The sequence below is a fragment of the Oncorhynchus kisutch genome, linkage group LG17 (genome assembly GCF_002021735.2).
Source record: "Oncorhynchus kisutch isolate 150728-3 linkage group LG17, Okis_V2, whole genome shotgun sequence".
NCBI classification, from domain to species: domain Eukaryota; kingdom Metazoa; phylum Chordata; class Actinopteri; order Salmoniformes; family Salmonidae; genus Oncorhynchus; species Oncorhynchus kisutch.
This window is the reverse complement of record NC_034190.2, coordinates 62,490,237-62,505,999: the sequence shown is the minus strand read 5'-3', so window position 1 is coordinate 62,505,999 and position 15,763 is coordinate 62,490,237. Positions and strand designations below refer to the sequence as shown.

General features: G+C 41.8%; 1 protein-coding gene across 10 annotated transcripts in view; it reads left to right on the top strand.

Annotated features, from left to right (window-relative positions):
* The window catches only part of LOC109908075 (cyclin-dependent kinase 11B), a 32,657-nt gene that overhangs the window by 4,866 nt on the left and 12,028 nt on the right, over positions 1–15,763 (top strand). For 9 of the 10 annotated variants that reach the window (XM_031794342.1, XM_031794341.1, XM_020506509.2 and 6 more), the window contains one exon: positions 4,402–4,546. In XM_031794342.1, the coding sequence (XP_031650202.1) occupies positions 4,402–4,546 (145 nt within the window). The remainder of the gene's footprint in view (positions 1–4,401; positions 4,547–15,763) is intronic. The other variant, XM_031794337.1, reaches the window with a different exon arrangement.

The window sequence follows — 15,763 nt, the reverse complement described above, 5'->3', positions numbered from 1 at the left end:
TCAGCCGTAAACTGTTAGGTCACACAAGCTCACAAAACGGGACCGGCAAGTGCTGAAGCACGTACGTATAGAGCGGATGGTAAAGGTGGTTTACCCACTCGCTGACTAATTCTCACAAGGCACCCGATCGAACATCTCTGGAGAGACCTGAAAATGGCTGTGCAGCATCGCTCCCCAGCCAACCTGACAGAGCTTGATAGGATCTGCGGCGAAGAGTGGGTGCCAAGCTTTTAGCGTCATACTAAATAAGACTCGAGGCTGTAATCGCTGTCAAAGGTTCTTCAACAAAGCAGGGTCTGACCTCCACCCCCTGTGTTTCCTTCGCATCAGACTCATTAAAGAAAAACATCTTTGTCCATTTCGAGGTGAGTAGTCGCTGTTCTGATGTCCAGAAGCTCTTTTTGGTCATAAGAGACGGTAGCAGCAACATTATGTACAAACAATGCAAAAAAACGAACAAAATAGTTGTTGGTTAGGAGCCCGTAAAACAGCAGCCATCCCCTCCAAGGCAACTTTGTGGCAACAGTTTGGGGAAGGCCCTTTCCTGTTTCAGCATGACAATGCCCCTATGCACAAAGCGAGGTCGATACAGAAATAGTTTGTCAATACTGGTGTGGAAGAACTTGACTGGCCTGCACAGAGCCCTGACCTCAACACCATCAAACACCTTTGGCAATGAATTGGACCGCCGATTTCGAGCCAGGCCTAATCGCCCAACAGTGCCCGACTTCACTAATGCTCTTGTGGCTGAATGGAAGCAAGTCCCTCGAAGCAATGTTAGAACATTTAGTGGAATCCTTCCTCGAAAGAGTGTAGGCTGTTAATAGCAGAGGTCACAACTCTATATTAATGCCCATAATATTGGAATGAGCTGTTCAACGAGCAGGTGTCCTTTCACTTTTGGTCACGTAGTGTACAGTACATTCAAAAAAAAATGTAGAGGTGTGGATCAGAAAACCAGTCAGTATCTGGTGTGATTTGCCACATGTAGCTCGACACATCTCCTTCGCATAGAGTGGATCAGGCTGTTGATTGTGGCCTGTGGAATATTGTCACACTCCTCAATGGCTCTGCAAAGTTGCTCAGTATTGGCGGGGACTGGAACCCGCTATTGTACGTGTTGATCCAGAGCATCCCAAACATGCTCAATGGTTGACATGTGTGGTGAGTATGCAGGCCATGGAAGAACTGGGAAATGTTCTGCTTCCAGGAATTGTGTACAGATGAATGGCATGACAATGGGCCTCATGATCTTGTGACGGTATCTCTGTGAATTCAGAAAACCATCAATAAAATGCAATTGTTCGTTGTCCATAGCTTATGCCTGCCCATACCAAAACCCCACTGACTACATGGGGCACTCTGTTCACAACGTTGAAATCCACAAACCACTCGCCTGGTGGTTGTGAGGCCGGTTGGACGTACTGCCAAATTCTCTAAAACAACATTGGAGGCGGCTTATGGTAGAGAAATTAACATTAAATTCTCTGGCAACAGCTCTGGTGGACATTCCTGCATTTAGCGTGTGTGCTCCCTCAAAACATGAGACATTTGTGGAATTATGTTGTCACGAAACGGCACATTTTGGAGCGGCCTTTTATTGTCCCCAGCACAAGGTGCGCCTGTGTAACGATAGTGCTGTTTAATCAGCTTCTTGATATGCCACTCCTGTCAGGTGGATGGATTATCTTGGCAAAGAACTGCTTATGAACAGCTAGGGCCCTCCCCATTTAGTCGACTGTTCTCCAGTATTTTCCACAACTAGTCAAATTTATTTCACACTTCTGACTTCCCTTTCAAGTTCGTCACCTCTGCATCCATTTTGCTGTCACGTGTTATGGCATTCATATTTTTTTTTTTATATAACCAATTTATGTGATTATGGTATGCTATAGTTCAGGCCCTACTGGTCACGTGCATGTGTCACATAAAGAGAGGAAGGGTTGTGGGAGTAGGGAATGTTTTCCCAAAACAAATTAGGGATTTCGGTAACAACTTTAAAGTCAGAAATGGCTGTAATTATGTTGCAGCTTCAGCAACATGGACAGCACTATACACGTGTTTTGTGGTGGTCGGTGCAGCAGGGAGGAGAGTGGCACAACGGGTGCTAGTCACATAGTCACTCTGTCTTTTCTTTTTAACACCGCAAGTTTGAGCCAGGCTGCACAATCAAATAAATTGCGGTCATTCGTGTGTCTTAATTATTTCATCCAACAGTAAGCTTAAAGCATAAGACAAGCTCAGTGCAAATAGTTGATTTGATTAAAACACAGCATGTGTCTACAATGCATTCGGAAAGTATTCAGACCCCTTAATGTTTTCCACAGTTTGTTACGCTACAGCCTTATTCTAAAATGGATTAAACACATACATCTTCACAATACCCTATAATAACAAAGCAAAAACAGGTTTTTAGAAATGTATTAATAATTTTTAAAGTTAACTTAATTATTACATTTACCTAAGTATTCAGACCCTTTACTCAGTACTTTGTTGAAGCACCTTAGGCAGTGATTACAGCCTCAAGTTTTCTTGGGTATGACGCTACAAGCTTGGCACACCTGTATTTGGGGAATTTCTCCCATTCTCTACAGATCCTGAAGCTCTGTCAGGTTGGATGGGGAGCCTCGCTGCACAGCTATTTTAAGGTCTCCAGAGATGTTTGATCAGGTTCAAGTCCGAGTTCTGGCTGGGCCACTTGAGGACATTCAAAGACTTGTCCCGAAGCCACTCCTGTGTTTTCTTTGCTGGTGTGCTTAAGGTCGTTGTCTTGCTGGAAGGTGAACCTTCACCCCAGTCTGAGGTCCTGAGTGCTCTGGAGCAGGTTTTAATCAAGGATCTGTCTATACTTTGTACTAGTTTCTCATGGTCTGTCCTTTAGGTGCCTTTTGGCAAAGTCCAAGCGGGCTGTCGTGCCGTAAAGGCCTGATTGGTGGAAGGCTGCGGAGATGGTTGTCCTTCTGGAAGGTTCTCCCATCTCCACAGAGGATCTCTGGAACTCTGTCAGTGACCATCTGGTTCTTGGTCACCTCCCTGACCAAGGCCCTTCTCCCTCACGATGTACCTGACCTAAATTTTGTCTCATAAAAGGGTCTGAATACTTATGTAAGTAAGGTATTTCGCTTTGTTTTTTATATATAAATTGGGCAAAATAATAGACTTTTCGCTTTGTCATTATGAGGTATTATGGGTAGATGAGGGGAAAAATGTATTTAATACACTTTGGAATAAGGCTGTAAAGTAACAAACAATGTGGAAAAAGTAAAGGTGTCTGAATACTTTCCGAATGCACTGTATATAGAAAAAATAGAAGATTAAATAGAACAGACGTCTCTTGGTCGACAATTTGTTTATTTTTTGTTCGGGCACAGCCCTGCAAACAGGGATGTAAACATTTGTGCACAACATTTTAGAGAAATAAGCTTTTTGTGCAACTATAACATTACTGCAATCTTTTATTTTAGCTCATGAAACTGTTGACAGTTGTCTATGTCCAACCGGCCTCACAACTGCAGACCACGTGTATGGCATTGTGTGTGCAAGCGGTTTGCTGATGTCAATGTTGCTAACAAAGTGTCCTAAGTTGGCAGTGTGCTTAAGGTATGGACAGGTATAAGCTACGGGCAACGAACACAATTGGGTTTTATCGATGGCAATTTGAATGCACAAAAATAACGTGACAAGATCATGAGGACCTTTTTTTCATGGTATCTGTGACCAACATATGCATATCTGTATTTCTAGTCATGTGAAATCTGTAGATTAGGGGATAATGAATTTATTTAAATTGACTGACTAAATTCCTCATATGAACTGTAACTCAGTAAAATCAATAATTGTTGCTTTGGTTTTGTTCAGTATTGATTAGAAATTAAGCAAATGAACAGTAAATGTAGGCTAATACTGGTGATGTATGTAATGGGGAATTGATAAACACTAACAATCAAAGGGGAAACAATTTACACAATGAAACACTGAAAGTGCACGAAATGGCGGAACAGAGCGCATTCCAGAGAGAGACATGTCTTGTGCATCTTAGCCACACTCCCTTCTTGGATGGTTGCATCTCCGCAGCCTACTCAATGGGTTATAGTACACAGAAGACTGGTGAGAATCAGACATGTGTATCATGGAGGGGGGGGGGTCTATTTGTGACTGCTCGACAAAAAAAAAACTTGGTCGACCAACAGCCTATCCACCAGTCCACTAAATGTGGTCAGCCCTGCTATGATGTCACAGATGCTAAAATGGCAGAGATATAAGAATGAGTCCTCTATCTTTCGCTATGGTATTGCTGTAGAAAGTTGAATAGGGACTGGTTTTACTGTGGTATTAAACTATGTATGCATACATATGTAGCACCAAGTAGCACTGTTTTACATTTGTTTGTTTTTATCACAGTAGCAGCAGCAGGGAAACACGTGCGGCCCAAAGACAGGGAGAGTGAGCGCAGGAAGCGGCAGTGGGAGGAGCAAGACAAGGCCCGGCGAGACTGGGAGAGGCAGAAACGCAGGGAGCAGGCCAGAGCCCAATCACGCAGAGAGAGGTGACTACTATGACCACATACAAACACATTTGTATTACATACTGACCAAACCATCCATTTCATCCAAACCACTTGACCGCATCAACGGGCATCTGCGTAGCCAGGCGCTTAAATTTAAATTGGTTGACGCGCTGCAAGTCTCTCCTGTCCCAATTTCTCATTGGTTTTTACGAGCATATACCCACGTGGGGGATTCAAAGATGAATGAGGTCCACAGTCCACTAGTGGTGGTAATGCAACTTTGTTGGTTGCCAAACGCTGTATAAAATCCACATAAGAAGAAATATGAAGGAGAAGTTAATAAAAAATATATTTAAAAAGTGGATTGGAGAACACACAAAGATCGAGCTAAAGAAAGGACCAAGTAAAATAACAGCCCGATGTTTGAATATTTCCACAGACAAATTAGCTAGCATAATGTCCATGAATGTTTCATTTGTGTTTCGACCTTATCCCAAATTAATATAGTTGGTTCGCAGTTGGTTTTGGTATTTTAACCTGCATGTCAAGAACGCGTCTGGTGGGGATAGAAAAAAAATCAACATAGACACATGCATGGAAAGGGTTTTGTCAGTATGTTAGCGTGGCTTGTATTAGCAGATATATATACTACAGAACAAAGAAATATCAACATTTATAATCAGCACTTGTGTTCAAAGGTATGAAGTTATCAAAATGTCTCTGTGGTCTCTCAAACTTGTGGCAATTTTAACAAAAGTTTAAAGAGCATAACCCCCCCCCCCCCCCCCCCTTAGTGACCCCACTGTCACTAACCACATTTCCATCTACAGTTTTTATGCGAGTAAAGTCATGCTTAACAAAAACTAAATCAGCAATTGTGATGGAGACATGGTGTGTCGGTACAATTTCCTAAATCTCAACAATTTGTTTGACACGGTGGGATCTTTTTGTGTCAGTAAAATTCATTATGCAACAAATTGTAGTGGAAATGATTTCTTGCGCAATTGTTGGTAGATCATTTTCCTCGACATGGTTATTTTATCAAAGTACAAACCTCTCCCTCAGGGAAAGGTAGCACAAGAGCTACATCACCAGGTTGTGAGATATGGCATATACAGTCATGGCCAAAGATTTTGAGAATGACAAATATATGACAAATATACATTTTTATAGAGTCTGCTGCCTCAGTTTGTATGATGGCAATTTGCATATACTCCAGAATGTTATGAAGAGTGATTAGATGACTTGCAATTACTTGCAAAGTCCCTCTTTGCCATGCAAATGAACTGAATCCCCCAAAAACATTCCCACTGCGTTTTAGCCCTGCCACAAAGGACCACCTGACATCATGTCGGTGATAATCTCGTTAACACAGGTGTGAGTGTTGACGAGGACAAGGCTGGGGATCACTCTGTCATGCTGATTGAGTTCGAATAACAGACTGGAAGCTTCAAAAGGAGGGTGGTGCTTGGAATCATTGTTCTCCATGGTTTCCTGCAAGGAAACATGTGCCGTCATCATTGCTTTGCACAAAAAGGGCTTCACAGGCAAGGATATTGCTGCCAGTAAGATTGCACCTAAATCAATCATTTATCGGATCATCAAGAACTTCACGGAGAGTGGTTCAATTGTTGTGAAGGCGGCTTCAGGGCGCCCAAGAAAGTCCAGCAAGCGCCAGGACCATCTCCTAAAGTTGATTCAGCTGCGGGATCAGGGCACCACCAGTACAGAGCTTGCTCAGGAATGGCAGCAGGCAGGTGTGAGTGCATCTGCACGCACAGTGAGGCGAAGACTTTTGGAGGATGGCCTGTTGTCAAGAAGGGCAGCAAAAAAGCAACTTCTCTCCAGGAAAAACATCAGGGACAGACTGATTCTGCAAAAAGTACAGCAATTGGACTGCTGAGTACTGGGGTAAAGTCATTTTCTCTGATGAATCCCCTTTCTGATTGTTTGGGGCACCCGGAAAAAAGCAAATCCGGAGAAGACGAGGTGAGTGCTACCATCAGTCCTGTGTCATACCAACAGTAAAGCATCCTGAGACCATTCATGTGTGGGGTTGCTTCTCAGCCAAGGGAGTGGGCTCACTCACAATTTTGCCTAAGATCACAGCCATGAATAAAGAATGGTACCAACACATCCTCCGAGGGCAACTTCTCCCAACCATCCCAAAACAGTTTGGTGACGAACAATGCCTTTTCCAGTATGATGGAGCACCTTGTCATAAGGCAAAAGTGATAACTAAGTGGCTCGGGGAACAAAACATGGATATTTTGGGTCCATGACCAGGAATCTCCCCAGAACTTAATCCCATTGAGAACTTGTGGTCAATCCTCAAGAGGCGGGTGGACAAACAAAAACCCACAAATTCTGACAAATTCCACGCATTGATTATGCAAGAATAGGCTGCCATCAGTCAGGATGTGGCCCAGAAGTTAATTGACAGCATGCCAGGGCGGATTGCAGAGGTCTTGAAAAAGAAGGGTCAACACTGCAAATATTGACTCTTTGCATCAACTTCATGTAATTGTAAAAAGAAGGGGGAAAAAGCTTTTGACACTTACGAAATGCTTGTTAACATAGTTCAGTATTCCATAGTAACATCTGACAAATATCTGAAGACACTGAAGAAGCAACCTTTGAAAATGAATGTGTCATTCTCAACTTTTGGCCACGACTGGACACACCTACTCATTCAAGGGTTTTTCTTTATTTTTACTCTAATTCTACGTTGTAGAATAATAGTGAAGACATCAAATCAAAATATATTTTAAATTCTTCAAAGTAGCCACCCTTAACCTTGATGACAGCTTTGCACACTCTTGTCATTCTCTCAACCAGCTTCACCTGGAATGCTTTTCCAACAGTCTTGAAGGAGTTCCCACATATGCTGAGCATTTGTTGGCTGCTTTTCCTTCACTCTGTGGTCCAACTCATCCCAAACCATCTCAATTGGGTTAAGGCGTTCTGAGCCCTCTCCTGTTCACCCACGACTGCGTGGCCACGCACGCCTCCAACTCAATCATCAAGTTTGCGGACGACACAACAGTGGTAGGCTTGATTACCAACAACGACGAGACGGCCTACAGGGAGGAGGTGAGGGCCCTCTGAGTGTGGTGTCAGGAAAATAACCTCAAACTCAACGTCAACAAAACTAAGGAGATGATTGTGGACTTCAGGGAACAGCAGAGGGAACACCCCCCTATCCACATCGATGGAACAGTAGTGGAGAGGGTAGCAAGTTTTAAGTTCCTCGGCATACACATCACAGACAAACTGAATTGGTCCACTCACACAGACAGCATCGTGAAGAAGGCGCAGCAGCGCCTCTTCAACCTCAGGAGGCTGAAGAAATTCGGCTTGTCACCAAAAGCACTCACAAACTTTTTACAATTACATGAAGTTGATGCAAAGAGTCAATATTTGCAGTGTTGACCCTTCTTTTTCAAGACCTCTGCAATCCGCCCTGGCATGCTGTCAATTAACTTCTGGGCCACATCCTGACTGATGGCAGCCTAATCTTGCATAATCAATGCGTGGAATTTGTCAGAATTTGTGGGTTTTTGTTTGTCCACGGGTGGACCACGGGTGGACAAACAAAAACCCACAAATTCTGACAAATTCCACGCATTGATTATGCAAGAATAGGCTGCCATCAGTCAGGATGTGGCCCAGAAGTTAATTGACAGCATGCCAGGGCGGATTGCAGAGGTCTTGAAAAAGAAGGGTCAACACTGCAAATATTGACTCTTTGCATCAACTTCATGTAATTGTAAAAAGAAGGGGGAAAAAGCTTTTGACACTTACGAAATGCTTGTTAACATAGTTCAGTATTCCATAGTAACATCTGACAAATATCTGAAGACACTGAAGAAGCAACCTTTGAAAATGAATGTGTCATTCTCAACTTTTGGCCACGACTGGACACACCTACTCATTCAAGGGTTTTTCTTTATTTTTACTCTAATTCTACGTTGTAGAATAATAGTGAAGACATCAAATCAAAATATATTTTAAATTCTTCAAAGTAGCCACCCTTAACCTTGATGACAGCTTTGCACACTCTTGTCATTCTCTCAACCAGCTTCACCTGGAATGCTTTTCCAACAGTCTTGAAGGAGTTCCCACATATGCTGAGCATTTGTTGGCTGCTTTTCCTTCACTCTGTGGTCCAACTCATCCCAAACCATCTCAATTGGGTTAAGGCGTTCTGAGCCCTCTCCTGTTCACCCACGACTGCGTGGCCACGCACGCCTCCAACTCAATCATCAAGTTTGCGGACGACACAACAGTGGTAGGCTTGATTACCAACAACGACGAGACGGCCTACAGGGAGGAGGTGAGGGCCCTCTGAGTGTGGTGTCAGGAAAATAACCTCAAACTCAACGTCAACAAAACTAAGGAGATGATTGTGGACTTCAGGGAACAGCAGAGGGAACACCCCCCTATCCACATCGATGGAACAGTAGTGGAGAGGGTAGCAAGTTTTAAGTTCCTCGGCATACACATCACAGACAAACTGAATTGGTCCACTCACACAGACAGCATCGTGAAGAAGGCGCAGCAGCGCCTCTTCAACCTCAGGAGGCTGAAGAAATTCGGCTTGTCACCAAAAGCACTCACAAACTTCTACAGATGCACAATCGAGAGCATCCTGGCGGGCTGTATCACCGCCTGGTACGGCAACCGCTCCGCCCTCAACCGTAAGGCTCTCCAGAGGGTAGTGAGGTCTGCACAACTCATCACCGGGGGCAAACTACCTGCCCTCCAGGACACCTACACCGCCCGATGCTACAGGAAGGCCATAAAGATCATCAAGGACATCAACCACCCGAGCCACTGCCTGTTCACCCCGCTATCATCCAGAAGGCGAGGTCAGTACAGGTGCATCAAAGCTGGGACCGAGAGACTGAAAAACAGCTTCTATCTCAAGGCCATCAGACTGTTAAACAGCCACCACTAACGTTGAGTGGCTGCTGCCAACACACTGACACTGACTCAACTCCAGCCACTTTAATAATGGGAAATTATGTAAATATATCACTAGCCACTTTAAACAATGCTACCTTATATAATGTTACTTACCCTACATTATTCATCTCATATGCATACGTATATACTGTACTCTATATCATCGACTGCATCCTTATGTAATACATGTATCACTAGCCACTTTAACTATGCCACTTTGTTTACATACTCATATGTATATACTGTACTCGATACCATCTACTGTATCTTGCCTATGCTGCTCTGTACCATCACTCATTCATATATCCTTATGTACATATTCTTTATCCCCTTACACTGTGTATAAGACAGTAGTTTTGGAATTGTTAGTTAGATTACTTGTTGGTTATTACTGCATTGTCGGAACTAGAAGCACAAGCATTTCGCTACACTCGCATTAACATCTGCTAACCATGTGTATGTGACAAATAAAATTAGATTTGATTTGAAAGGTCGGGTGATTGTGGAGGCCAGGTCATCTGATGCAGCGTGCCATCACTCTCTTTCTTGGTCAAATAACCCTTACACAGTCTGGAGGTGTGTTTTGTTGTTGTCCTGTTGAAAAACTAAGTGCAAACCAGATGAGTTGGCGTAGAGTGCTGTGGTAGCCATGCTGGTTAAGTGTGCCTTGAATTCTAAATAAATCTGTGTCACCAGAAAAGCACCATCACACTACCTGCATGCTTCACGGTGGGAACCACATATGCGGAGATCATCCGTTCACCTACTCTGCGTCTCACAAAGACATGGCGGTTGGAACCAGAAATCTCAAATTTGGACTCATCAGAGCAAAGGACAGATTTCCACCGGTATAATGTCCATTGCTCATGTTTCCTGGCCCAAGCAAGTCTCTTCTTATTGGTGTCCTTTATCGGGATGTGATTGGGAGTCCCATAGGGCTGGGCACAATTGGCCCAGCTTTCTTTAGGGCTTGGCCGGGTTAGGCCGTCATTGTAAATACGAATTTGTTCTTAAAACCTCTTTGGGCTGCAATCCCATTTAACAGGATGATTAGGACAGCCAGTGAAAGTGCAGGGCTCCCAATTCAAACAACATAAATCTCATAATTAAAATTCCTCAAACATACATGTATCTTATACCATTTTAAAGGTAGTCTTGTTGTTAATCCCACAACAGTGTCCGATTTCAAATATGATTTTCAGTGAAAGCACCACAAACGATTATGTTTGATCATCACCAAACCACAATAAAAACAGCCATTCTTCCAGCCAAAGAGAGGTGTCGTGTCTTTGGCTATGCCGGATTAATTGCTATGTTATTCTATAAAATAATTTATTCTGTAATTAATATCACCTGATTGAGCTAATCATGTAAATGTAATTAACTAGAGAGTCGGGCACCACAAAATAATATTTATAGAGCTGTTATCTTCCGAATAAACTCTTAAAGATTTAGCAATATTTTACGTCAATAGCAGTCGACATTAATCATCATCTTACTTCAGTCTCATATTCTGAAAGTTGTAAATTCTTGGTTATCTGCAAGAATCCTGGCTAACAAGTTGAATCGGCAATAGAAAATTGGGTTTAATTATTTATTTACTAAATACCTAACTAATCACACAGAATAACATATACAAAGAAATAATTATACCTGGATAATTCTTTACGTCATGGGAAACGTCCCTAGCGGGCGGAACAGATATGACAGCTTGTTACACAAAAGAAAAGGTGCTGGGTTTGAGTGAAAGACCGGGACACTGGAACAGAGGCGAACCTGTGCTATCGTAAATACAGTATCTTATGCATTCTAAATTACCGCCCATTTGGAAAAGGAAAATGCAATAAATATTTACTCTGAGCTGCGCTTCAGTAGGTTGGTGGTAGATGGGAGACCGTGTTGCCAACCGAGTCCTCTGTCCTTTGAAGAATGTCTCTGGTGGTCATTTGGATAAGTTGTAACGTCGTTGTGTGGTAGATGGGATACTCTGTCTGTTCCTTCCTAACCTGCGTTTGCAGCTGCGGTCGCTAACTCAACAGCTAAGAGGTATCACTTCTGTCGTGAATAAGAGTTCAAAGTTCATACCATTCGCAACCAAAGCTCATGCTGATGTTGGCTTCGTTCTTGTAGTTTTATCTGAACCATTCTGACATAGGATCGTCATCCTACCTCATGGGAACAGAAAGTTATGTTGTAGTCGAGCTTATATAGGAAGGAAGAGGAGGGTGTGTTTGAAAAGTTTTATAGCCTTTGTCCCTTCACAGGGGAGGGCCACTGATTGAGCAGCCCTATTTTATGAAAATCCAAATCTCACATTTTAGAAGCTAAAATCACATTTCATCCCATCACAAATAATTTCATATTCATAAAAATTTATATTGAACAACAATTCCATGTGAATCTGATAACTCTGATGTATAGACTTTCCACTGTGGAGTTTGTCATCTTATCATTGATGAGAATGTCTCAGATGACAACCGAACTGACATATTCATTAAGTACCACTGCATATGTTCAATTGTTCGGATTACCAGAATATAGTTCATTTCCCCCCACATACTGATGTTCCCAGAATCTCTGTTAACCAAGGGGTTTTTAAATGTAACCTCAGTAGGTTTGAGAAGGGAAGGTCATTAACCTATCCCCCCCAGGCCAACGTCATGACAGAGGTGTCACAAAAAGCACAAATAGAGATGAAGATCATCAAATGTTAGTGATTAATTTTATCAGATGACACTCATAGGACTTCATGTTACACAATACATGTATGTTTTGTTTGATAAAGTTCATATTTATATAAAAAAAATCTGAGTTTACATTGGCGCGTTACATTCACTTGTTCCAAGATTTTTGCATAGCCACATCGATTCAACAGAAATACTCATCATAAATGTAGATGATAATGCAAGTTATACACATGGAATTATAGATATACCTGTCCTTAATGCAACCGCTGTGTCAGTTTTCAAAATAACTTTACGGAAAAAGCAAACCATGCAATAATCTGATACGGCGCACAGAACAATAGTCAAATTAGCTGCCATGTTGTAGTCAACAAACCATAAATTACATGCTAAATATTCCCTTACCTTTGATCTTCATCTGAATGCACTCCCAGGAATCCCAGGTCCACAATAAATGCTTGACAATGTCCGTTATTTATGTCCAATTAGCTACTTTTGTTAGCCGCGTTTGGTACACCTATCCAAACGCAGGTGCTGGTCGACCATTTTTTTGGACAAAATCTTCAAATAGTTATATTACAGGTTCGAAGAAAAATTTCAAACTAAGTACAGAATCAATCATTAGGATGTTTTTATCATAAATCTTCAATAAAGTTCCAACCGGAGTTCCTTTGTGACTTGAGGAGGAACGGAACGCAGGAAGATATGCGGTATGCGTGTGACCTGGAACTGGCTCTCTGCCAGACACATGGCTCATTCTGGTCTTATTCAGTCCCACAAGACAGTAGAAACCTATTTCAAATTTCTATAGACGGTTGACATCTAGTGGAAGCCCTAGGAAGTGAATCTTCATTCATATCGCAATGGTATTTTTATAGGGAATGGTTTGAAAATATACCAACCTCAGATTTCTCACTTCCTGTTTGGATTTCTTCTCAGGTTCTTGCCTGCCATATGAGTTCTGTTATACTCACAGACATCACACAAACAGTTTCAGAAACTTTAGAGTGTTTTCTATCCAATACTAATAATAATATGCATATATTAGCAACTGAGACTGAGGAGCAGGCCGTTTACTCTGGGCACCTTTCATCCAAGCTACTCAATAGTGCCCCTGCAGCCATAAGAAGTTAACTGACTTGCCTAGTTCAATAAAATAATTAGTGGTTTCTTTGCAGTGATTTGAGTGTGCCATGTGTTCCTTCCTGCAAAATCCTCTAGAGGGCAGAACGTAAAAAAATTATACTTGATACCAAAACGATACAAATGGCACACACAAAAAGAACAGCAGGGAGGACTGATTTCCCTCCGTTCTTTCCAGGTTTTTTCTCAATCACACTTTCTAATATAAAAACAACAAAATAAACATTTAGCTTTTCTCACTTCACAATAGTTCTTAACCTCTCTAGGGTATGTGGGACGCTAGCGTCCCACCTGGCCAACATCCAGTGAGATTGCAGAGCGCCAAATTCAAATACATTATAAAAATTCCGAAAAGATACAACTATTAAACATAGGTTTAAAGATTAACTTCTTCTGAATTCAACCACGGTGTCAGATTTCAAAAATGCCTTACCGTGAAAGCATACCGTACAATTATTTGAGAACATAGCCCAGCAGATAAATCATTACAAACAGTAACCAGCCAAGTAGAAGAGTTACACAAGTCAGAAATAGAGATACAATTAATCCCTTGCCTTTGATGATCTTCATATGTTTGCACACAGAAGACATTCATTTATTCAATAAATGTTCCTTTTGTTCGATAAAGTCTCTTTATATACGTGAAAACCTCTGTTTTTGTTTGCGTTTTCTTCAGTAATCCATAGACTCAAACGCAGTCACAACAGGCAGACAAAAAAATCTAAATTGTATCCGTAAAGTTCATAGAAACATGTCAAAGATGTTTATATTCAATACTCAGGTTGTTTTTAGCTTAAATGATCTAATATTTAAACCGGACAATAACGTCAATATAAAAGGTAAAAAAGAAAGGCACTCTCTGGTCCCGCGCATATAAAAGCTCTGTGACACTGCAGGGTCCACTCATTTAGACTGCTCTTACTCCCTCATTTATCAGAATACAAGCCTGAAACCATTTCTAAAGACTGTTGACATCTAGTGGAAGGCATAGGAACTGCAATTAGAGTCCTAAGTCAATTGATACTGTAATGGCATTGACTAGAAAACTACAACAACAAAATCCTACTTCCTGAATGAATTTTTCTCCGGTTTTCGCCTGCCAAATCAGTTCTGTTACACTCAGACATTATTTTAACAGTTTTGGAAACTTTAGTGTTTTCTATCCAAATCTACTAATTAAATGCATATCCTATCTTCTGGGCCCGAGTTGAAGGCAGTTTAATTTGTGCATGCTTTTCATCCAAAATTCCAAATGCTGCCCCCTATCCTAGAGAAGTTAAACCACATCAGGGGAAACATTTTGAGGTCTGGGTAAAATTGGAGAAATTTAGGTTTGTTAGTGTAGTTAATTCAGCCTTTAATTCAGTTGCGCACCTATCCAGACAGTTATTTGGCTAGCTGGGTTTCTATAGCAAACTTGTGATGGAGTTTTCAAAAACAAATGGCCACTGCATTGATGCAAATAATCATGATTCTGCTGGGTAGGCATAGGCTACTTTGTAGTTACCTTTTTAAATTTCCTTTCCATCTACCCAAAAATGATTAGCATTGCTAACGGCTACACAAAGTGCGTAGATTTTCAAGTGTTTTCCACTGTTTTGTATGAAAAACCGATTTGAAGCCAACATTCACTTTTGTCTTGCTCATAATAACCGCACATGGCTTTACCACAACAGACAAGCACAACACCTTTCAATTGAAAAGACGGGAAACAAACAAAAGCACGTACAGCTCTTTAAAAACTGGTCAGAAATTAAATCATGGCATTAATATATTGGAGCAGTAGAACTTCTAAATCAGCTGCCAACTTCAATTACTTTTCAAGGACCACAGCTAAAGAGACAATCTGGTCTGAGTATTTTGTATTATTCTATACATATTAGTGGTTATGCTTCATGGAGTCGTGGGTGAAAGACGACATTATCAACATACATCTGGCTGGTTATACGCTGTATCGGCAGGATAGAACAGCACGTCTGGTAAGACAAGGGGTGGCGGACTATGTATTTTTGTAAATAACAGCTGGTGCAAAATATCTAAGGAAGTCTCGAGGTTTTGCTCGTCTGAGGTAGTGTAGTCTACACCATATCATGAGATACTCTACCTAGAGGATTTTCATCTGTATTTGTTGTAGCTGTCTCCATATCACCACAGACTGATGCTGGCACTGCACTGAAAGTGCTGTATTCCGACATAAGCAAACAGGAAAACACTCACCCAGAGGCAGCGCTCCTAGTAGCCGGGGACTTTAATGCAGGGGAACTTACATTTGTCTTACCAAATTTCTATCAGCATGTTAAATGTGCAACAGAGGGGAAAAAACTCCGGACCACCTTTACTCCACACAGAGACGCATACAAAGCTCTCCCCCACCCTCCATTTGGCTAATCTGACCATAATTCTATCCTCTTATTCCCGCTTACAAGCAAAAAATTAAACCAGGAAGCAGCAGTGTCTCAAT